The 25,343-nt window shown below is 44.8% G+C and overlaps 1 protein-coding gene across 1 annotated transcript in view; it reads left to right on the top strand.

Moving 5' to 3' along the window:
* The first annotated feature begins 462 nt into the window (after positions 1-462).
* LOC126281712 (O-acyltransferase like protein-like) overlaps positions 463-25,343 on the top strand; it is a 253,122-nt gene continuing 228,241 nt past the window's right edge. Inside the window, exon 1 of the mRNA XM_049980887.1 lies at positions 463-552. Within this exon, the coding sequence (XP_049836844.1) occupies positions 470-552 (83 nt within the window). The 5' untranslated portion in view covers positions 463-469. The remainder of the gene's footprint in view (positions 553-25,343) is intronic.

The following is a 25,343-nucleotide window of genomic DNA, read 5'->3' as shown; positions in this document are numbered from 1 at the left end:
CCGGCCCGTACGCTCATGTTGTAGACATTGTATTGTGGATAACCTTTCACTTACATCTTCACATTTCAGTCAGAATTTTTTAAAATAAGAATTGAGTATAAAAACCGCAGTTAATCAGTGCTACGGGTCTGCACGGCCTTAAAGCGGCTCCGGGCGTATGTTGGTATTTTATTCTCGTGTTATTACCGGCGTGTCACATGGAATACTCCAGAGTATTCAGAAGACGAGGCAGATGCTTTGAGTGAAATGCATAACGGGTGTGAGACAGGCGAGCTTCTATTATTATCGGAGTAACAGTCAGCCCTTTCGCAGCACTTGCCTGTGGGAGAGGGGTGCGATTGTTTGCCTAGCCAGAGTTTCGCCATTGGCTGGCGCCCCCCGGCACGATTCGCCATTGGCCCCGAGCAGCGGCCGCCGTGGCTCTAGAAAGTGCGGCGTGAGCAGTGCCGACGGCCCAGCAGACAGTGCGATGCCGCCCGCCGCCGCTGCCGCCGCTTCCTGCGCCTCGGCGCTCGTGTTGCTCCTGCTGGCCGCCGTCCCAGCCGACTGCGGGTGAGTCCTAGTGGTGGATAAGGTGCGGCGTGTTACTCGGAGACACCACAGGCGAAGGGATGACAATTAGGCGTCTCTCAGGGGTCTGACGCGGCACCACACCGGCGCCTAATGATGGAGGCACGTTCGTGGTGACCATCATCTGAACAGTTTCCAGCCCCGACTGGATCTGTTTGGAACATAACCCTCGTCACCTAGTCCTATTTTCCCACATCTTTCTGTGTCCACTCTGGCCCTATCCTCGGCTCTTTTTTCAACACACTGCTGCTCACATTTCACCCGTCTAGCTACGTTTACTTCTTGACTTCTTAAGTAATAGAACCCAGTATGTTGTCCTCGATGGTGAGTGTTTATCGGAGGTGAGGGTATCATCTGGAGTTCCCAAGGGAAGTGTCCGCTGTTGTTTTCTGTCTACGTAAATGATCTTTTGGATAGGGTAGATAGCAATGTACGGCTGTTTGCTGATGATGCTGTGGTGTACGGGAAGGTGTCGTCGTTGAGTGACTGTAGGAGGATACAAGATGACTTGTACAGGATTTGTGATTGGTGTGAAGAATGGCAGCTAACTCTAAACATAGATAAATGTAAATTAATGCACATGAATAGGAAAAAGAATCCTGTAATGTTTGAGTACTCCATTGGTAGTGTAGCTCTTGACACAGCCACGTCGTTAAATATTTGGGCATAACATTGTAGAGCTATATGAAGTGGGACAAGCATGTAATGGCAGTTGTGGGGAAGGCGGAGAGTCGTCTTCGGTTCACTGGTAGAATTTTGGCAATACGTGGCTTATCTGTAAAGGAGACCGCTTATAAAACACTGATACGACCTATTCATGAGTACTGCTCGAGCGTTTGGGATCCCTATCAGGTCGGATTGAGGGAGGACATAGAAGCAATTCAGAGGCGGGCTGCTAGATTTGTTACCGGTAGGTTTGATCATTAAGCGAGTGTTACGGAAATGCTTCAGCAACTCGGGTGGGAGTCTCTAGAGGAAAAGAGGCGTTCTTTTCGTGAATCGCTACTGAGGAAATTTAGAGAACCAGCATTTGAGGCTGACTGCAGTACAATTTTACTGCAGCCAACTTACATTTCGCGGAAAGACCACAAAGATAAGATAAGAGAGATTAGGGCTCGTACAGAGGCATATAGGTAGTCATTTTTCCCTCGTTCTGTTTGGGAGTGGAACAGGGAGAGAAGATGCTAGTTTTGGTACGAGGTACCCTCCACCACGCACCGTATGATGGATTGCGGAGTATGTATGTAGATGTAGATGTCTATCCCTCGATCTTCCTCTTGGTCGTTTCCTTCGCATATACATTTCATGAATCTTCTTAGGAGTCCTATTATTTTCCACTATCTTTAAGTGCCCATACAATCTTAGCGTGGAGGGTTCCTCTGCCACCGTTTCCCTTACCCTTCTATTCCTCTTCCTGTCTCTCCATGTTACCCCTATCCTTCTTCTGGGGAACTCCAGTTAACATGCCTGTAACGGGCTTACGTCTCTTTTTCATTACCCATGTTTCAGATGCATAGGTCATGGGGTAATAAAACAAAATTTATGCCTGAATGGAGGATTTATTGGTGGAGAGGACGCATTATGTTATCTTACAAAGTCACCGACAGATATGGAAGTAACTTTATGCATACTGTCACCTTGCTGTTCACGTTTTATCATGATAACCCGACAGACAACACTAATAGCAGCTACATCCCACAGATGTTCCACAGACTTTGCAATCATCTACAGGGTGATTCCGTGATGATGTGACATACTTTCAAGCATGATAGAGAGGGCCGAATGTGGTAAGCGACCGTGGTTCGCAGATGTCTGAGTCGAAAGTTATAAGCGACCTTTTCTCCTGCAAGCCCGTTGCTTTCAATATTTTTCGAGGAAATAGTATGGATAAAAAGAAAAAAATAATCAATTAATATTGGCTCTAAATTGTATCTTAAGTGATATATGCCATTGTGAACCACATTTCTTCTTTTGAAAAAAGTGCTCATAGCTCTTAAGATATTTTTCCTTGTTTTGGATCGTACTACTTTCTCGCAAAATATGGAACCCAGAGACCTTACGGTAGAGGAGTTCCACTATAAGAGATATCACAACGATTTTCGCTTCTAACTCGGTAGTTTTCTGTCAAGGGTCCCTTACCTCATATTCATACATTACTTTTGCTGAAAGTTTGTAGCATCACTACCTCCCTGTATAATGAACTACAGTCTGAAAAAAAGCTGACAGCTACTGAGTCAGATGGTGCAAAGTTTGGCAATCAGCTTTAAATGTTCAGAAACGTAAAACTGTGCACTTAATAAAACCAAAAAAATGTTGTATCCTTCTACCACAATATCAGTTAGGTACAACTGGAATCAGTCAATTCGTGCCAATGCGTGGGCGTAAAAATTTGTTACCAATATGAAATGGGAAGATCACATAGGCTTAGTCGTAAATAAAGCAGGTGGGAGACTTCGGTTCATTTGTAGGACACTGAAAAATACAGTCAATCTATAAAGGACATTGCTTGCAAAACACTAACGCGACCGCATCCTGGAATATTGCTCTTGGGTGGGGCGCGTACAGAACAGGACTCTCAAACATTGTTGAACGAATGCAAAGAAGGGCAGCAGGGAAGGTCACAGGTGTGTTTGGCCACAGGAGAGCGTCACAGAGACGCCGAGGAACCTGATCTGGCTAAAGCTTGAAGATACGAGTAGGAGCAAACTTAAAATGTTTCAAGAAGCAGTAATAAGTGAGGAATCTAGAAATATTCTACGACCCACTTCGTATCGGTCCCGTACAGAGCGCCAAGGCAAGATAGGGTAATTACAGCGTGCACAAAGGCACTTCAACTATCATCCTTCCCGCACTGCATAGACGAATGCTACCTGCAGTAGCCCCAATAAATGGTACAACGACAAGTATCGTCGACCATGCACTCCACAATTGTTTGGAATGGTCATGCAGGCTGCTCCAAGAGCATATGGATGTGCTTAAATAGGGATTATTTCTTCCGCGTTTCTAAACCGTTTCCAAAACTGTGCAGTCCGAAACTGCCAGGAATGGGAACGCTGTAGGTAATAGGACAAAGGGTACCCTTATGTTTCGATATTTTATTGCCAATATTCCCTTCAACTTTGTATTCAAAACGCCATCTAGGCATTGATAACCAATAGAAGGCTCGTTGGTTCAATCATAGGCGCCCACAGATATTTAACCAATAAGATTGGGGGGGGGAGTTAGCATACATCCTAAAATTACCATTTTTGGTCTTACTAATTCAATTAATTTGAAGACATATCATGCCTCAAGAACTAAATATGGCAGAACTTATAAGACTGACTATGAATCAACAGAGTGGTAATTATACACTAAATATTTTTCAGGGTGTCTTATCTTGATACCTGAAATGTAAGTCTACTTCATTAGTATCAGCAATGCAAACTACGTGCCACCTTAATGAGTTAATAATTGGAAACTGAATCGTCATATGATGAAGTATAGCTTACGCAACAAGTTAGAAAATCACGCTAGAGAATATAAAAAGATATTTTTATTCGTATACAAATAAACTTAGGTTTGACATTCAAAATTCAAAATCTACAAGAGAAAAAAATTGGAGAAAATTTTGTTTGATATCATCAAATATGGCACTGATTTATGTTATTCAGACTGAAGAAGCAAGATAACCTTTCAAACACTTTACTCTACTTTAGTGTCATCTTATCAAACATTTTTTTCGCAAAAGTCACATCTGAACAAGCTTTTATCTTTTAATTCAAATTGCACTATTTAAATTGAACAAATGTGTATTGAAAGCCAGTTTTTTATGTTCTTTGTGTAAGATATAGCCCAGACTAGAGAAACGTGAGAAACATTCCAAAACCACAATAAAATTTTGCCAGTAGAACTGTTCGTGACTGCCCAGGACTGGATCCAGTCGGTCGTCGTTTTCTCATTTTTACACGTTATTATGCAATCAAGACAAATTAATTGCAGAATTTCTAAATCCACGCCTGCATGTCATGCTGCTTTGCGCCCTGCCTCTCTGCGGGCGACTACGTGTCTAGTTGCTACAATTACTGCAGACAATTGAGTTATGTATCACGCCATCTTAAATTTCTCCAGCATTTGTTGTTGCAGTATTTGTAGGTTGTTTCTATAGCAGCAAGGGAATATATTGAGCACAGCAGTGCCGTGCCTCAAAGAAAACTGTCGTAGGAGTTGAACTGATCGCATTGTTGAACAATTATACCATTCGCCTTATAGTTTGTGCGTTCATTGAAAAACGAAGTCTACAGGCAAAAAGGTGGAAACTGGGGAGACTATTTGCTCGCATTTGAAGTTCTAATGTGGTCTCGTAGGGGGGAAGTAGAAAAGATACCTATTTAGCAACGAAGTAACCACCTAAATCAGCTGCAAAATGCATTGTGGTTGATGGTGGAAATTATTGTATTTGAATTGTAAAACGAAAGTTACAGAAAACGTAATATCTGTTAATTGCTCATCCATTTGCGTGCAGGGGCTGCGGAAAACAGACTAATCGCCAAGCCAGAGGTGGCGCATTTATAAGACCTGGACGCGGATACGCGACCGGTGCGAGATAAGGATTCAGTTACGGGGTATGGCGGGGTCTCAGAGTGTTACTGTCTCTCCTCTTCCTGCCCCAAAAACAACTCGCCGTAGCTATTAACGTGCCACAGATGCGTAGAATTTTATTATTAACAATAACAAAAATAAAAACCATCAACCTTGTCGGCGTGAGGTGGGATGCATGCCTCAACGGTACAAATAGCCATAACATGGGTGCAACCGTTTGGAGGGATATCTGTGGAGAGGAATCTGTAGATCCCGAAATAGTCAGCAGCCTTTGCAGAAATACGGTTGCACCAGTATGGGTGACTGGCTGATCTGGATTTCTAATGTGCCTAAATCAATGTAACGTATGCCCATCCCTTATCAACTACCATTCCGAAGCGCCGTCCAGGAAATGTAAGATTTGTCATGCGTAAGCTATAAACTTCGCACTGCGAAAAGGAATACAGACGTCTCAAAAATGAGATCGACAGGAAGTGCAAAATGCCTAAGCAGGGATGGCTAGAGGACAAATGTAAGGATGTAGAGGCAGGGGTAAAATATAGGGAGCGACAGGCTATTTGCAATTTGTACAGAAACCAGATGGCAGTTATAAGAGTCGAGGGACATCAAAGGGAAGCAGTGGTTGGGAATGTGGTGAGACAGGGTTGTAGTCTCTCCCGATGTTATTAAATCTGTATACTGAGCAAGCAGTAAAGGAAACAATAGAAAAGTTTGGAGTAGTTATTAAAATCCATGGAGAAGAAATAAAAACTTTGAGGTTCGCCGATGACATCGTAATTCTGTCAGAGACAGCAAAGGACTTGGAAGAGTAGTTGAACGGAATGGATAGTGTCTTGAAAGGAGGATATAGGATGAACATCAACAAGAGCAAAACGAGGATAATGGAATGTAGTCGAATTAAGTCGGGTGATGCTGAGGGAATTAGATTAGGAAATGAGACACTTAAAGTAGTAAAGGAGTTTTGCTATTTGGGGAGCAAAATAACTGATGATGGTCGAAGTAGAGAGGATATAAAATGTACACTGGCAATGGTAAGGAAAGCGTTTCTGAAGAAGAGAAATTTGTTAACATTGAGTCTAGATTTAAGTGTCAGGAAGTCATTTCTGAAAGTATTTGTATGGAGTGTAGCCATGTATGGAAGTGAAACATGGACGATAAATAGTTTGGACAAGAAGAGAATAGAAGGTTTCGAAATGTGGTGCTACAGAAGAATGCTGAAGATTAGATGCGTAGATCACATAACTAATGAGGAAGTATTGAATAGGATTGGGGAGAAGAGAAGTTTGTGGCACAACTTGACCAGAAGATGGGATCGGTTGGTAGGACATGTTCTGTGGCATCAAGGGATCACCAATTTAGTATTGGAGGGCAGCGTAGAGGGTAAAAATCGTAGAGGGAGACCAAGAGATGACTACACTAAGCAGATTCAGAAGGATGTGGGTTGCAGTGGGTTCTGGGAGATGAAGAAGCTTGCACAGGATAGAGTAGCATGGAGAGCTGCATCAAACCAGTCTCAGGACTGAAGACAACAACAACAGACAACAACAACAACAGCGACACTCTAGGGTAACGGTCGAAAGTGAAATCCGCTTCAAGTCCCGTTTCGGCGCATATTTTCTCTCCCAGTTAGTTCTACGTTACTCACAACATACGCTATTTGAAATCTACTGAGCGCCCAATTTACAGGAGACCGCCGTGCAAAACGAACAGAGCAAGCTCCGCGGACATGCGCGCCCGTAAGTGTGTGTGTGTGTGTGTGTGTGTGTGTGTGTGTGTGTGTGTGTGTGTGTGTGTGTGTGTGTGTGTGTGTGTGGCAGGTCAGCTTTGTCGGCCTCTGTGCTGCTATTTTTGGAATTTCGTCTGCGCATTGTAACATGCGAACTCTTCAAAATGTTATCTGACAAGACCTGTCCACTACTTTCAGGGGCAGATGTTCACCCAAGCAATCGGAGGCTGAGGGGAAAATAACATACACAATAAGTAATCCACTTTCGTGACGAACTGCTCAAAATAGAGTAACATTGCCATGTTCTAAAAACAATGTGACTTCCTGTAAAAGGTCATCTACCGAAGGATGCGGTGCCGTGCTAGGATACTGACCTGGCATTCTGAAGGACGGCATCCAAATTCCGTGGTTTACCTAAATCGCTTACGATAGCTGCCAGCGCGCACATCTGTTACCAACGCATGCCAAAGAGACAGATTACTTTGGACGCATGGTCAATGTCATTGGCGTTGGGCTGGGTGGTTAGTTATAACTATAGGACATTCAAAGCTGAGGTCATCAGCACCTTTATTAAACTGGTTTGAGACAAACGTGGGTAAACTGTTTAAAAATACTGCGTCCACAGCAGTTTTGAATTTCTTAATGGAAGTCATTTCCGTGCTTAGTCTGATTTCACATTTGAAATAAGTACGTTTCATAATTTAGCTAATTGTTAATTTCGACCCTTGTGTATTTTCAAGCTATCTCTGTTACTTGCATTACAGTAAAGAAATGTAATCACATGGCACCTTATATTCAATTCATCTGTGCGGAGGAAGCAACATCTGATGGCGTCTTTAATAAAAGCTTCTTAAGCGTGGTAGTTACGGGCACAACTGTCTCAAACTTGGATTCTGTATGTAAAGTGAGAAAAATGGAACATTTATGTGTTTTTTCTGTGTGCCATCATTTAAAATACATTAGTGTAACATTTAAAACAAAGATTCAACCACCCTGAAACCACATTAAAATCTTCTATCAAACGACCAATGTAGGTCAGACGGTAAATAGTATCTTCAAAAACGAACCACATTCATTTCATTGCTTCCTAAGACGGAGGGCGGATCAGCTGGTAAGCCGGTTTCAACCCTCGTCTCGTCATACAGAAAACATTTTCTTAAAGTGGTCTAGTGACATCAGACACCACAAGCACTGCACACTGGTGAGTACGGTCGCCAGAGAAGGAATCCATGCGTCATAGGGCAGTGCCCTGTCCCGAAGCGCATTAAAGGACTTCCTCCTGCCTCAGTGGTCGGAAGGAGGAACGCCGTGGCAGCGACGTTTGTTTCATCGACCGCAGCGTGCTGTTCCTTAACTCGGCCACTCTTCCACCCGCATATGGAGATCTAGTATGCCAACAGCATGTGAAATTAGATTTCCCAATAAAGAACGGAAATAAGGGGAAATCTTTCGAAATAAGGGAAAAGATCACGTGGTCTGATGACAGATAACAGATGCTCATAGCATGGTACTAGTATGTGAAAGCCACATGACACGATAAATCTCGCTTGATAATCTGATAACGTTCAGGCAGGTAGTGGATGTAGTCTTACGCTGGGGGGATAAGGAGATGATTACATGGATTGAAACGGAGCCCTTTATACATCTCACTGACGAACGAGACTGGGGCCACTTGCCGGATCACGAATCTCCGTTTATTCGAATGGTCGATGTCCTACGGGAATCTCGAAGTAGCGAGCATGGACGGCATGCACCGGGGACTGCAGATAGGAGGCTCTGGGTGGGAATGTGGGCCAGCCGACAGGCGTGTCGAGATTGTCCGCGCAATCGTCATAAACGCTGTCCGGATGGCGCAATGGTTAACGCAGTTGCCTAGTAATCCGGTGATCCCGGGTTCAAATCCCGGTCTGGTACACACTTTTCATCCATCGCCGATGATTCCGCATAAAATCACAATGCAGCTGACATCAATAGTTTTTTCCCTACCTTTCCTTTCTCCCCTCCCCTCACCCTCAGTTTATATAACAGATTGAAATGAAAAGGCGTTGTTGGCCGGGAGGGGCATTTGGACCGCCAAGTGCAAGTCTTATTTCAGTCGCCTCAACATTGTGCGACTTGCGGGTGATGAGGATGAAATTATGATGAGAACAACACAACACCCAGTCCACGAGAAATCTCCAACCCGGGCCCGCTGCCTGGAGGCAAGCACGTTATAACTTAGCTAAGCAGGCGGATTACATACATAACAGAAAATTCGTTCGTATAGCTTGCGCGGTCAGTGGTCTCGGATCTTGTTAACTAATCTCAGTATGAGGTGGTTCACAAAGATTCATCCGCTTTCACAAGACTGTATTGTTTACTAGACTGACCGCAGAAAATTGGCATTAATTTTAACTTGCTCAAAGGTCTACAAAGGTTTTATTTTTCGAAAGAACCATCCGGTGTTACAACGGTATACCTTCTCCGTACATGCGCATACAGCCTTGCAGTATGTTTTACAATTACGTTCAGCATCAGAGTTTTGATTTGTCTTTCACAGATGTTAAATGTTCCCTCCACCGGACGCTAGTCAAACGACCTTCACTTTTGCGATAATGACCTATGCATTCACTACTGTTGCTGTGTGGCATCGCAGATCATACAGACTTGTAGGAAAGGCAGGCATATACATACGAGTGTACCGGCCTGGTTATCGGGTCTCAGTTCGAAGCGGGACTCATCACTGAAGACAGTTCTACCCAGTCAATCAGACTCCAGGCCGAAGACGTGTCTGGAGATGACTCGAGCAGCGGTGGTATGGTTCAAATGGCTCTGAGCACTATGGGACTTAACATCTGTGGTCATCAGTCTCCTAGAACTCAGAACTACTTGAACCCAACTAACCTAAGGAGATCACACACATCCATGCCCGAGGCAGGATTCGAACCTGCGACCGTAGCGGTCACGCGGTTCCAGACTGAAGCGCCTAGAACCGCACGGCCACTACGGCCGGCAGCGGTGGTATGCCAGCCTCACTGTAGTCCTCCGTACGGCTCGACATCTAGGAGTGATGGACAGGGGTGCCTTTCCTTTTCATAGCAGTATCCCTTTGGTTGTCATCCGCTGCACTCTTACAGCACAGTACCCTTATTGACGATATCCTACGTCCTGTTTTATTGCCCTTCATGACACGCCATCCCGGGGTTAAATTTCAGTAAGATAATGCCCACCCGCACACGACGACAATTTCGACTTCTTTTCTTCGTGCTTGCCAAACCCTATCCTGGCCAGCAAGGTCTCCGGATCTCTCCCAACTGAGAAAGTTTGGAGCATTATGGGCAGGAGCGTCCACCCACCTCGGTATTTTAACGACCTAACGCTCCAGATGCCGAGAATTTGGCACGATATCTCTCAGGAGAACATTATTTCTTTAATGGAGATGGAATTGAGCGTTCGGCGTCATTGGCCGGGAGGCCCCGTGCGGGGCAGGTCCTGCCGCTTTGGTGCAGGTCTTATTACATTCGACGGCACATTGGGCGACCTGCGCGCCGGATGGGGATGAAATGAAGACAACACGCAGTCCCTGAGCGGAGTAAATCTCTGACCCAGCCGGGAATCGAATCCGTCCCCGAAGGACGGCAATCCGTCACGCTGACCACCCCTTTTTTTAATCTCATTTTGTTCGTTTTCGTTCGTTGCATCTGCTCGGGGCGGATGTCGCAAGACATCCGTTTCAGTTCGTCGTTGATCCATTGACTCAGTTTTTTTTTTTTTTATTACAGAGGGCAGCTACCCCTCTGACCGAACACGCTGAGCTACCGTGCCGGCTTACCACTCAGCTATCGGGGCGGACATTTCTTCAATAATGCCACGATATGTTCCTTTCCTTTCTCTTCTTCCTGTGCATTACAGTGTAATAGATTCATCTCTAACTCGCACCATGATGCAAACAAGCACACACAACACAGTAATATTTAAAACATTATTTACATGATCTCTACCGTGATATTATACATCTTAGGAAACAGTTTTCTCGTTGTCAAGGTTTAGAGAGTGGCTTAGAGAATACGGTGACCCTCTCGTCGTCGTCTCGTGGTTCCACGCGCCTCCTCCCGACGCGTCTCGCAGTTCGCTGAATCAGCCAGCTTTGCCAAGGCTGCCCTCATCAGTTTACAGCGCTTAGGCACGCACGTGTGCGCTGTGACAATGGTCACGTGTTATCCCACGCAGTTCGAAACTGTTACCGAGCAGTTAAACCATCCGAAACATTTCAGCAGATAATTGTGGTGGTTTGACAAAACGACCCCCTCCTGAAACTCGTGAAAATTTCAACTGTATTCCTCTTTGAAAACCATATTTAGCTAATAGCTAATAGCGCAGGAACTAAAAGAGGATCCATAGTGGCTGGAAATAATTTGCAGCGTAACACGAGATTGCCGATCCATGCTGCAAATAAAATGCAATCCAGGCCAGCGTTGCAAAATTATCTCCTAGCATAAGCTCAAAAAAAAAAAAAGAAATTTGAGAAATTAGTTAAACGCATTGTACGTTTTATTTGTTTCTACATGTTTTCTCCTAATCGAGGAGATATCTAGGAATCAATAAATTATTCAGTGCTACTGTCCGCAGTTGATGAGAACAAGATATTCTTCTCTTCCTCCACTAATGCACATCATCATGTAAGGTTTTGCTTGAGCGGAAAATTTTATCGCAGAGAAAGTTTAACGTGTTTAAGAACTTCCCCTAATGTAGTTCTGTCTTAGTAAGAAATTTACGAATATTAGAGTATACTGTCCTGCCATTAGATACGGAGTTGAAACTGTGATCGTGGCAAGATGGGGAAGAGATCGGCCGTCACCTTTTGAATGGGACCATCGAGGCATTTGACTTAAACTATTTCAACCGCCGTCCTATGGAATAAGAGTCCAGTGTCTTCCTAGTGAATCACCTCCCTTGATTCTTTCTCGGTTGTGTGTTCCCAAAGGAACGTGAAAGGAGCCATATCCGAGAACTGATACACTTATAGGAAAACAAAATATCTCTGATACACCACATTAATTTAAAATACGATAAAGAACTAAAACCGCAGACAAAGAAATACGTTACAGTTTAGACAGTTCTTATAGTCCTCAGTTGGCCAAGATACCGAAATAAGTTTTTCAGCTAGAGATGCTTATAATTTTTATACACTGTAATAGAATGGTTTCCTACATTAAAACTGTAGCAAAACATACTGCTCTGCAAAACTTAAGGAGGAGATAGATAAAGTAACATAACACTTAAACAACTCCGTTGTACTGAAAATAACACACAATTGCATTTCTTTTGTTAAAAAATAACGAGTTTCGCCGTGGTTAGATATCATCAGATTATATGAAACTGTCAAATGAAGTTCACTGCGCCGACTACCAAATATCTCTGTCAACCAGTTTCCTCTCCAGTCACATTTGCAAAGCTATTTTTATTGAAAAATAACGCGTTTCTGCGTGGTTAAGCATCATCACATTATGTAAAGCTATCAAATGAAATTCATTGCCAACCGGCTACCAAAGCTAAATGCCAACAATAAAATACAAATGGCTCTGAGCACTATGGGAGTCAACATCTGAGGCCATCAGTCCCCTAGAACTTAGAAGTACTTAAACCTAAATAACCTAAGGACGTCACACACATCCATGCCCGAGGCCGGATTCGAACCTGCGACCGTAGCGGTCGCGCGGTTCCAGACTGCAGTGCCTAGAACCGCTCGACCACCCTGGCCGGCGCCATTTATGGCAGCATTATTTAAAATTTTACTGGCACATTTGTGTTTGGTGTACCTTAAAGGATGACAGACATTAAAAAGATCGATATTATATTCTTATGTCAAAATTTAGCTTTTCTTGTAGCTATACTATACACATACACACATCAAAAAAAGTTTTGCATCACCCCAGTTCCCAGAACTGCTGAAGATAGACGTTGACTGTGGATATTGTATCACAGACACAGCCCCTCTGACTGTTCAGAGATGTCACTAAACCCCCCTAATGATGTAAACAATCATGCTTGAGTAGCGCCTATTAGACGGAGGGGGTACGATCAGTTCTAGTCATTCCACCAGGAAGGAGGTAAACGGCTCGTGTTGTCTGTAGTTAAACCACGCCTAGACGCTCAATACGACGGTTTGATCGCGTCCGTATTGTTACTTTGTGCCAGAGAGGGCTCTCAACAAGGGATGTGTCCAGGCGTCTCGGAGTGAACCAAAGCGATGTTGTTCAGACATGGTGGAGATACAGAGAGACAGGAACTGTCGATGACATGCCTCACAAGACCTACTACTGCAGTGCATGACCGCTACCTACGGATTATGGTTCGGAGGAACCCTGGCAGAAACGCCACAGTTGTTGAATAATGCTTTTCGTGCAGCCACAGTACGTCTCGTTACGACGCAAATTGTGCGCAATAGGCTGCATGATGCGCAACTTCACCCCTGACGTCCACGGCGAGGTCCATCTTTCCAACCAAGACACCATGCAACCCGGGACGGATGGGCCTAACAAAATGCCGAATGGACCGCCCAGGATGGGAATCACATTCTCTTCACCAATGAGTGTCGCACATGCCTTCAACCAGACAATCGTCGGGAGACGTGTTTGGAGGCAACTCAGTCAGGCTGAACGCCTTAGACACACAGTTCAGCGAGTGCAAAGGTGGAGGTTCCCTGCTGTTTTGGGGTGTCATCATGTGGGTCCGACGTACGTCGCTGGTGGTCATGGAAGGCGCCTTAACGGCTGTACGACACGTGAACGCCATCCTCCGATCGATGGTGCAACCATATCGGCAGCATATTGGCGAGGCATTGGTCTTCATGGACGACAATTCGCGCCCCCATTGTGCACATCTTGTGAATGACTTCCTTCGACTAGAGTGGCCAGCATGTTCTCCAGACATGAACCCTAACGAACGCCGTGACCCACCAATCACTCTGAGGGATCTACGCCGAAACGCCGTTGAGGAGTGCGACAATCTCTGGACCAGCAGTACCTTGATGAACTTGTGGATAGTATGCCACGACGAATACAGGGGTGGATCAATGCAAGAGGAAGTGCTACTGGGTATTAGAGGTACCGGTGTGTGCATAAATCTGGACTGCCACTTCTGAAGGTCTCGTTGTATGATCGTGCAACATGCAATGTGTAAGGTTTTCATGAGCAAAAAAAAAAAAAGAAGAGCGGAAATGATGTTTATGTTGATCTCTGTTCCAATTTTCTGTACAGGTTCCGGATCTCTCGGAAACTAGGTGATGCAAAACTTTTATTGATGTGTGTATTAATTTAAACAATTAAATTTTCCTATTTCTGTGTTCGCGCTACTTTCGTCATGTTGCTATTGGCTGGGTACATCACATGTATATCTGCTATTATTGGACTGCGAGATCATTTGACGCGAGCTACAATTTTGGCTGACAAATGCGTATCAGTGTCTCGGTTTCAGAGCTTCGGAAACTACCGTGCTGTGTATGGTATTTATACTTCCGTAATACGACAACAAGCAGTGTTCATTCTGCCGCGCGTGAAAGATCTTGCAAAACGGGTTGTTTTTTGCTGGGTTTCGTTTATTAAAGTGCAGATGTCTTTCACGCCGGTGTATAATATGCTTATCATTCAAAGTATTGCTAAGTTTTACAGCTCCGGAGGAAAGTATGTTGTCACTTAACACGGGAAAAAATGTACTTTGACTCGGGGCGTATTTTCACCAGGGGAAAAAGGTTGTTTGTAATCAGAATAAATTTTGCTGTCCGTGAATACACCCTGTGTAAGCAAACAAAACAAGATACAGCTTTAAACTTGAAGATGAATATTTATAAGGATTTTGCAATTGCTTGGTTTCCTCTTTTGGGTCGAGCGGAAGACGAGGAAGTGACTGAAGTCGTGCCCGCTCGCACGGTGTCTCAGGTATTTCATTTATTGCAATTAAATCACACCTCACTGATGAAAGAGATTTTACAGTCGTTACCTGTACTTGCCTCTGTTTTACATGGTAATGTTTCGGTTTACTGACTGAAGCGGATGACAAGACAGTGAGTGAAGTACGCGACGGCCGGCGTGTTGGTGTTGGTGTTTGTGACGGTGCGCGATGTCCGTTTGCGGCGCCGGGCGCGGCCTTCCACAACATTCCTGCACGTGGTTGCAACAGACGCTGAGCTGTGAAAATTTGTGGCGCCCAACGACGCCGCTGCTTTCACGAGCTGCGCAGGTGGCCCGGGCATCATTTTACATTTTCTCTGTTTCCGTTATCTTGATGTAGATAGGTGTTAACTGGAAAGCAAGGACACTTCAGGCATCTACACTGACAGAACAAAAACGCAACACCAAAAAATATTTAATGCAGAGTCATGATATTTCGGGAATACGTTTGTCTAGGTAACATGTTTAAGTTAATAACAATGCAAAATTAGAGGTTAATGAAAGCGCGAGATAAGCCATTGCAAATGTGAAATGCTGGTACTTTAATAACCGACGTAACCGCCAGAATGTTGAATGCAAGCTTGCAAACGTGCGTGTATAGTGTTGTACAGCCACCGGATGTCAGTTTGCGGAACGGAGTTCCATGCCTCTTGCACTTGGTCGGTTAACACAGTGACAGTTAATGATGTTTGTGGATGCCGCTGAAGTTGTCGACCGATGATGTCCCATATGTACTCAACTGGGGACAGATGTCGTGATCAGTCAGGCCAGCAGACACTTCCGTAGAGCATGTTGGATTACAGTATGTGGGCGTGCGGTATCCTGTTGGAAATCACCCCGTTTAATTCCGTTCATGATTGGCAGCACAGCACATCGAATAACGAGAGTGACGTACAAATTTGTAGTCATGGTGCGTGGTATAACCACGAGAGTCTTCCTTTTTTATTTAAAAGAGATGGGGCCCCTCCACGCCCGCACCAAAGTGGTGACCAAACCAAAAGTCAACATGTTAGTTATCTAATTGGTGGATCACATGATGCTGGACTGTGATGTTATCCATGCGTCTGGGTAAGACTACCTATTAACACGGTCCATCAGGTGATAGACAGTGGACGAAACGCGAATGAGGGTAGAAATTAGAAGAGCAGAGGGGAAAAAAAGCCAAAGCTCGTGCCGTGGGGAAAAAAACCTCTGCGACAGCGGTATGGGAAGTAAGAGCAGTAGTGGCTTACTAGATGCGATAGTTCATGCAAGGACAAGGTTGGATTTGCTAGTGTGGGCATCATGCATCATTACCGTGGCAAGCGATGGCGATGTATTCCGGTTTCCTGCAGCCGCTGCATTCCTGGAACAATCAGGATCGTTATATATTAGTGGGAAATCGGCCATAGATCATCTCACTGTGTGTGGGGGGGAGGGGGGGAGGGTGAGTAGCTTGTCTGCATGTAGTGTACGATACGGCTTCCCTGCGTGGTGCCAGTTATTCGGCAAGTGTGTTCCAACTGGGTATCCAGCAGTGGTGGCTCACCTGTACTGTTGTGTTTTCGTGTCCTTGCAAGTCTTTTGGTCTTTTATGTTTCCATCTGTGGTTGTGGTCGTAGTTCCCCAGATTCAGAATGAACGGGTTCTGCGAATGTCTGGAGTTTGTCCTCCTGCTGTCATGCGACATCACTGCCCAGGCCATAACCCCCCCGTGTAGGTGCTGTGTGTCTAGCAGACAGGTTGACTGGAGGCTCTCAACTGGGCATCTTCTAACCAACACATGGCCATCACTGGCAGCGAGGTAGAACCTGTTTTCATCAGCAAACACAACAGGTCACCGCACTGCCCTCCAATGGGCTGTCGCCTGACACGTCGTAAAAGGCGGTGGTCTGGGGTCACTGGAATGCACGCCACAGTGTTTCTGTCTCGCGGCTACCCGTGAAGTAACCGATCTGTAACAGTTCGTTGTGTCAGTGTGGTGAACAACTGCTTCTCAAGTTGCTGCTGCAAATGCAGCACGATGCCCCAGAACCATGCGCCAAACACAATGGTTTTCTCTCTCGGCAGTACAAAGTGGCCGTACATTCTCGTGACCACCATAGCCAGCAATCAAGTACGTTGGCTACATTCTTGCCAAGTTTTTCTGCACCATTGCAGAAGAATCATCCAGCTTCTCGTAGCACTACTACATGACCTCGTACAAACTCAGTGAGGTGTCGATAATGGCCGGTTGGCTTAAAGGCATTCTTGACTAACATCAACTCACTACGTCCACCCGCTACAGCGTGTATTTGAAGCAAAACTGACTTGCATCCTTGTAATGGCGCTACTAGGGCCACTCTTATGCGAAAAAAATGTTCAAATGTGTGTGAATTCCTAAGGGGCCAAACTGCTTAGGTCGTCGGTCCCTAGACTTGCACACTATAAACTAACTTATACTAAGAACAACACACACACCCATGCCCGAGGGAGGACTCGAACCTCTGGCGGGAGGGGCCGCGCAGTCCGTGACATGACGCCTCAAACCGCGCGGCTCTTATGCGACAGGTGCGAAAATTTAATAGAGGTCATCTTTCAGATCTAGAAACAAGCCTATCAACTTTCGTTTATGCTGCACAACTTCTTCTTAGTTCTGCGATTTTTTCCTCTTCACTGTATATACGACGCAACAAGTAAAATTTCGAATAGGAGATCAAGTGACTCAACGAATTAAAATTGGGATAATGGTTAGGTTAAGCTGTTGTATTTCGGTTACTCTTTCATGTCTAATTGGATGATTCAGTCAAAAACAACTTCTCAGAAACGGGTCTTATGTCAGTACAACGGAGGATAATCAGTTGTATAAGGTTTACTGGTGACACGGTATTACTAAATGAAAATGATAAGGTAATTAACGATGGGTCAGACGAATTGAACACCAGCTGCGAATATTATGGAATAAAGATAACTGTAAGAAGGACTACGCTCGGTTCAAATGGCTCTGAGCACTATGCGACTCAACTGCTGTGGTCATCAGTCCCCTAGAACTTAGAACTACTTAAACCTAACTAACCTAAGGACATCACACACATCCATGCCCAAGGCAGGATTCTAACCTGTGACCCGTAGCAGTCGCGTGGTTCCGGACTGAGCGCCTGAGCCGCTAGACCACCGCGGTCGGCTAAGGACTAAGCCAAAGGTTTTTGCAAGGTGATAAGTAGTGACAGACGTGCATATTCATGATGAGTTTTTGGAACAAGTTAACAACTTCAGGTACCTAAGAAGCAAAACAACTTCTAATATGGCATAATCAAGAAATAAAAACAGACAGATGTTGCAAATAATGTCGCACAAGGAGTATTTTCTGTTCATCAAATTAGTAAGTCAGGAGCGGTCTAAGGCGCAGCAGTCATGGACTGTGCGGCTGGTCCCAGCGGAGTTTCGAGTCCTCCCTCGGGCACGGGGGTGTGTGTTTGTCCTTAGGATAATTTAGGTTAAGTAGTGTGTAAGCTTAGCAGTTAAGTCCCATAAGATTTCACACACATTTGAACATTTAAAGTAAATCAGAAGAAGATTTGGGAAGTTTTATCTATGAAGTCTTGCCCTGTATGATTTCGAAACATGGACTCTGCGACAGAGCGAGGAGGAACGCTTAGAGGATTTTGAGATGTGGAGTTGGAGAAAAACAGAACTGTGCACATAAAACAAGAAATGGAGTTGTGTTACACGGGATGAATGAGCGAAGGAAAATACTGGAAACAGTTAAGAGGAGGAAAAGAAATTCTTTAGACACAGGGTGAGAATAGTCAACATAATAGAGGATGTTTCAGAAGGAATGGTAATTAGGGAGAGTCACAGGTAGGAAATGTTAACAGACAATTGGCGAGGTTAAGATAATTGCATCATTCGCAACTAAGAAAATGGTGGTGAAAAACCGGAAGGACTGGAGGATTCTAAACTTGCAGTGATGGACCTGTGTGTTGAGCAGAACAGGTCATCATTATATCAGTGCTTCCTAGCAACTGAAAGACGTCTGAGTCGCTATTACATAATATTTTTCAATAAAATTCGGAAATGTTGGTGTTCTGGTCTGCTGGTCGAAGGCTACTATGATACAGCTCTCCATGCTGCTCTATCCTGTGCAAACCTCTTCATCTCCGAATAACTACTGCAGTTTACATCCTTCTCAGTCTGCTTACTGTTCCTATCTCTTGGTCTCCCTCTACGATTTTTAGCTCCCCCGCCCCGTACACACACACACACACATACACATACACATACACATACACACACACACACGCAAACGCAAACGCGCGCGCGCGCGCGCGCGCGCAAACTAACACTTCTATCCGATACTACTAAATGGTGCCCCCTTGAAGTCTCAGGACGTATCCTATCAACAGATCCCTTCTTTTAGTCGGGTTGTGCCACAAATTTCTTTTCTCCCAAGTTCCGTTCAGTACCTCGTCATTATTTACATAGTCTACTCATCCGATCTTCAGCATTTCTGTGTAGCACCACATTTCTGAAGTCTCTGTTCTCTTGTATAAACTGCTTATCGTCCATTTTTCGCTTCCATACATGGCTACACTCCATACAAATACTTTCAGAAAAGACTTCCTAGCACTTAAGTCTACTTTAATTGTTACTAAATTTCTCCTCCAGGAATGCTTTTTTACCATTTCCAATCTACACTTTATATTCTCTCTGCTTCGGCCATCGTCAGGTATTTTGCTGTCGAAATAGCAAAAATAATCTACTATTTTTAGTGTCTCGTTTCCTAAACTAATTCCCTCAGCATTGCCTGATTTAATTCACTACATTCCATTGTCTTAGTTTTGCTCTTGTCAATGTTCAACTTATATCCTCCTTTTAAGACGCTGCCCATTTCATTCAACTGCTCTTGCAAGTCCTAGCGATATATGCTTTTAAATCGTTACATTTGTCTTCTAGCCGTCCCTGCTTAGTCATTTTGCACTTTCTGTCAGTCTCAGTTTTGAGACGTTTATATTCCCTTTCGCTTGTTTCATTAGCTGCATTTTTATATCTGCCCTTTCATCGATTAATTGCAGTATCTCTTGTGCTTTAAAAATGGATTTTATTTCCCACAAAGGTAAATGTTTACCAGGGGGCATTAAAGAACTTAATTTGAAGCTTATGTTGGAAGTGAGACTTACGAAGGTGAAGTAGCAGCTGATTCTGAGCAGCGAGTCACGTATGTGCGAGATCGGCTGTGTTTACGCCCACACCTCACGGGGCTGCCGTCGCACCGTTCCAGGCTCCTTGTTATATGGCAAGTCAAAGCTGGCCGCCAGGGGCGCTTCGCTCGCCTCGGAATCTCCGTCACTCGCTGCACGACCGACTGGTGGTGTTACACATGCAGACAGTGGTCGTCGTAAGCTTTCACGTCCTTTCGGAGCAAAGTGGCTTCTACTCATATGCTCTTGCTTGTAAGTCGGCGCGCGCAGGGATCCAGGAGAGAAGACACGACGAACCTCGGACGCCTCCCTTCGATGGATGCGCCACAAACATCAGTTACTAGAAGCGACTCGTTAGTTATCCAAGAACTGTACTCTCATTCAGATGCACTTGCATTTACCAACTTGGCTACGTGCAAATACTGTAAATACAACTGTACGTCTTTCTAGTATGAAGATATATTTCATATGCAGCTTCCACAACTGTAGGCATAACAGTATGAATGATTTTCTTACGATGGATTGGGGGGGGGGGGGGGGAGACACTAAAGTGTCTGGCGTGACTGCTACCTCCAATTACTATAAGAGTGTAACTAAATTGTATTGTTGAGAAATATACACACACATAAAAAAGTAGCAAATATTAGAGCATTCTGCTCTTTCAGCTTGTTCATACCGCTCAGTATCTAGTCTGCAGTATGTAGGCTAAATTATCACTTCCCAACTAACATAAACCTATAGATCAGCCAAGATTTCATATTCACACAATATATCGTATACGTATTTAATAGGTCGCTATTATCCGGAAATAAGAATCTTAATGTGACCAGCAATCTCTGCCTTCTCTCTACTTCACATCGCAGATCTCTACAAAATTCAGATTTAGCCTTATTCTCTCGTTTCCCTACAGCATCAAGACTTATAAAATCTGCCGTTTGAAATTGAAAATGGCTCTGAGCACTATAGGACTAAACATGTGAGGTCATCAGTCCCTTAGAACTACTTAAACCTAACTAACCTAAGGACATCACACACATCCATGTCTGAGGCAGGATTCGAATCTGCGACCGTAGCGCCTAGAACCGCTCGGGGCACACCGGCCGGCTGGAAATTAAGTATCTGACTGCAGAAGTGTTTTTGGATGAAGATTAAGATTGTTTCTCCAGAATACTTCCTTCTATGCAGTTGAGAAATTCTTTAGTTTCTGCAATATTTCGCTAAATTGACACTTTCGGCATCATTCCGTTTATGAATATCATGCATGAAACTAACTACTAGCGTGCTATGCTCCGATTATAGAATGTTAGTTTTATTCTGCGACTTACTTATAACAGATTAATGAGCAGTTCCCACTTAAAGTTCCGAACCGGGGACTAGCTGTCTCCTAATTTTATTATTATTATTATTATTATTATTATTATTGTTTTGAAGAAGTGATCATTACGAGATTGCTATAGATGAATGTGTGACCTACTTTGTATGTCTTCAGGGTAGTAGTTTCCATTGCCTTATTCATCCTCATGCCGTTGATCATTGCTAATTTTTCAGTCTTTAAGATGAGTTTCCCGCTCCAACGGTAAGGGTGTCTCTTGAACCTCTTTCCGCACCTGCTAGATCATTTGACAACGCCATTGGCCGTATCAAGGTGACCCCATACACTGAAAGTCTTGCCCCCCCCCCCCCCCAAATCTGATGATTTTTTTTTCTAAAATTCGAACAGTGGATGAGGTACAATCCTTTGGGCCAGTAGAAAAGATGCTAGGTGATGGTGAGTCACAATAATATACGGAAGAATAGAAAGACACGTTGAAGGCGTACTGGAAGAAGATCAGTTTGGTTTCATGAAGGGAAAATGTTATATTCCTGGCCAGTATTTTATCTTGCTAGAAGCTCGCCTTGATGCGGCTTGATGCACGTGAAGTAGCGTATGGTACAAAAGTGGAGTGAGGTACAGGCGACAGATGGTATAATATGTACCAGTACCGTGGGACTGATTGGTCGGCACATTCGGGTGTTAGGCGCCAAAACGCCTAACTTCCCTTATTTATTATTTATATAATCTTAATTGTATTTAACCAAGTTTTCATTATGACAATATCTCATGGTTACCTTACGGGTCTATCGTTTTTGTTTATTAAATTTCACCAGTTTTGAGAAACATAAGAGTAACGACATTGCAACCGAAGTGCTTCGGACACCTTCGTGTCGCTTTGGCGCTCCCGGGAGACGAAGTACTTCCCTCTAATGACTGTTTCGGGCGTTCTGAAAGTCCGGCCATGCAACTCTGATCGGTCGTTCGGAGGGCCGGGCATGTATCTCTGTTTCGGGGCGGACATGTCGTACTCTATATTGGAAGTTGCCAGAAAAGTTACTGTACAATTAAGAAAGCTATGTCGAGTGTTGTAAAAGACAGTGTAAAAAGTGTGATGAGTTAAAAATATAACAAAACAGGATACAGTAATGAGAACTGTCGCCTACCACCATTGTCAGCGCTACAGATCTTGCCCTCTGTAGACACGGAGACTGACCTGAGCAAGAGTCGTCCCATAAAAAGCACAATCACAGGTTCCAGATGGCAGCATAGCAACCTCTGCCGAAGAAGATCGGACGACCGACGATCTGTCTTCTCCGCTGGGGGACAACTTTAGAAGGCGACAGGTTGGTGGAAAGAACGGTGGGGGACACTTAATCTCTCCAGATCTGACTTCCAAAGGACAGGCATAACTTATCAAAAGCTACCAATGAAATAATTCAGCCGTTGCTCTTTGCCGGGGAAGATAGACTGAAGAAATATGACAAATTTTCTATCATTTGTGGATCTAGAACAACGAGCGTCATCGGACGTCCGCCACGAACAAATTCAACGAACAATATGGAACAAACATAAGATCAACAAAAATGGTCAGCGTGACGGACTGCCGTCCTAAGAGGCCCGGGTTCGATTCCCGGCTGGGTCTGGGATTTTCTCCGCTCAGGGACTGAGTGTTGTGTTGTCTTCCTCATCATTTCATCCCTATCCGGCGCGAAGGGCGCCCAGTGTGGCGTCGAATGTAATAAGACCTGCACGAAGGCGGCCGGACCTGTCCCGTAAGGGGCTGCCCGGCCAATGACGCCAAACGCTCATTTCCATTCAATAAAGAAAATGAAAGAATATTTTTTTTTAAATACAAGGAGGGCAGATTCGACCGCTGAGATTCGCAGACTTGTTCCTTCTGGCCGCATGTAAGACTTGGAAGACCTGTTGCAAGGGATGGACAGCATTTCACCGAACAAGGCTCAAGCACAAACAAAACAAAGACCTTGGCGATGTAGTCGAAACGAGCGTAAAGACTTGCCTAACATCAAAACTGGGAAGGCCTTAAAAGTGGAAGAAGCGAAAGAATTGTCCTACCTACGACTAAGATTACCACGGATGACACCTCACTCGCAAGACATATGAATGTAGACTAATATGTTTCCCGACTCTTCTTCCAACGTATGCTCTTGGAAACTCGGCAGTAACGCTCTCTATGATACACAAGGCCTCTCTGGCGGCTGCCATTGAAATTTGTGGAGCATCTCCGCAATGATCCCGTGACGTAATATGCCGCACTTTGTTAGATTTTTCTCTATCTCTTCTGTTAACAGAACTTTGTAAGGGTCCCCGACCAATGAATAATAGTCAAGAACCGGTCGAGCAAGTATGTGTAAGCAAACCTCTTCTTTTGTAGATAAATTACTTTTCCTTAACATTCATCTAGTCAGTCTCACTCTGGCATCTGCTTTTATTAAAATGTTTAATATGGCCTCGGATGGTTACGACTAGGTAGTTGACGGTTGCGCTGTTTCCAGTGAATTGACACCAGTAGCGTAGCCGAACAGTGACGGCTGTCTATCTCTGCACAGTATGTTAGTTATTTTCAGGGTCAAACTCCAGGCTCTGCACCAATAACTTATCCTCTGCGGGTCATCCTGCATTTCGCTACATTCTGGCGTCACCACCCTCCTGCAGACAGCAGCATCGTCTGCAGGAAGCCCCATGGAGCTTTCAGTGTTATCCATTAGATCATTTTATGTGTTACAAAGAGTAATGGACCTATAATACCTACTTGAAGTAGCCCAGAAATTACCTTCACATCTATTTCGTCCCGTTAAGAATAACGTATTGAATTCTGTCTTGAATCCAGTCACAAATCTGGTCCGATATTCAATAAGCTCATATTTTGCTCACTAAGCGATAGTGTGGAATGCCGTTTGGAAGTCTAGGAAAACGGCACCAACCTGTGCGCCTTTGACTGTGCCGCCATGGATTTCATGAACGAACATGGCGAACTGTGTTTCGTAAGATCTCTGGTCACGGAATCTGTACTGGTTTTTATAGAGATTTTCGTTCTCGAGAAACGTTAAAATTTTTTGAACATTTCCAGACCAGGGTTATTTGCGTATTTCATTGTACTCTGTCACATTGTGAAGACTTGTTAAAAGCCCGAAATAACCGCCTTTTGCTGCGCATGTCACTGCGGGACGTGCAGGGAGAGTGCCAATGAGGTTATGGAAGGTGCCGACACTGCCGTGGCCAGCCGCGCTAGGTTTCTCGTTTGAGGATCCATGGCGCGAACAGCCCGATCGAGGCTGTCCCGCAGAATCTCGAATGGTTTTAATTCCGAGGAGTTTGGTGGCCAGGGGAGCACGTTAAACTCATTCTGGTCGTCTTGGAGCTACACACATACCTTGCAAGCTGCGTGAAACTTTCCAGTGTCATGCTGGGACGCCACTCAGTGGAAGTGCGTTCCAGGCATCCAGATTCCAGCCTTCGTCGCCGATGAAGAACAGTCAGCTTGGGTGCATGGAGCAGGCGCCTGCTACTGAGGACCACATGCAGCAACACTTGCCGAACTGTAATTGCTTGTAGCCCCTTGGTTCATCTAGGCAGCCAGCTGCTCAACAGTATCACGTCTATTGGCCTCTACACATCTCGGCAGCCGTCGTCCACCTCTTGTCATCTATGGGCCGCGGTGCATCACAGATGCGCCAACAGTTTTTGAATAGCGCCGTTTTGCCATGCACGGGTATGTTTCACTACAGCCGTTTCGGAAATGGCTCCACCTTTGGCCCGAAAGCATGCCCTATTGGAAGTCAGTGAATCGCTCCGTTCCCGCATTACAACGACTGCACCGTTTCCGCCCCCCCCCCCCCCCTTCCCGCCTTCCAGCCCCCTCCCGCCTTCCAGCCCCCTCCGACATGACTTATCTACCCTCCGTTGTTAGTGCTTCCACCTGCCGTCAAGAGTGGTTATTGCACGTTGACATCGAACTTAGGGGGTGATATTTTTTTTTGTGACTGGACCGTGCGATACAGCCCTTTTTCAGAGAAGTACGAAGTGTCGGTAAGATCCACGGT

The sequence above is a fragment of the Schistocerca gregaria genome, chromosome 7 (genome assembly GCF_023897955.1).
Source record: "Schistocerca gregaria isolate iqSchGreg1 chromosome 7, iqSchGreg1.2, whole genome shotgun sequence".
Taxonomy (NCBI): domain Eukaryota; kingdom Metazoa; phylum Arthropoda; class Insecta; order Orthoptera; family Acrididae; genus Schistocerca; species Schistocerca gregaria.
This window is presented reverse-complemented; position numbering and strand designations above follow the sequence as displayed.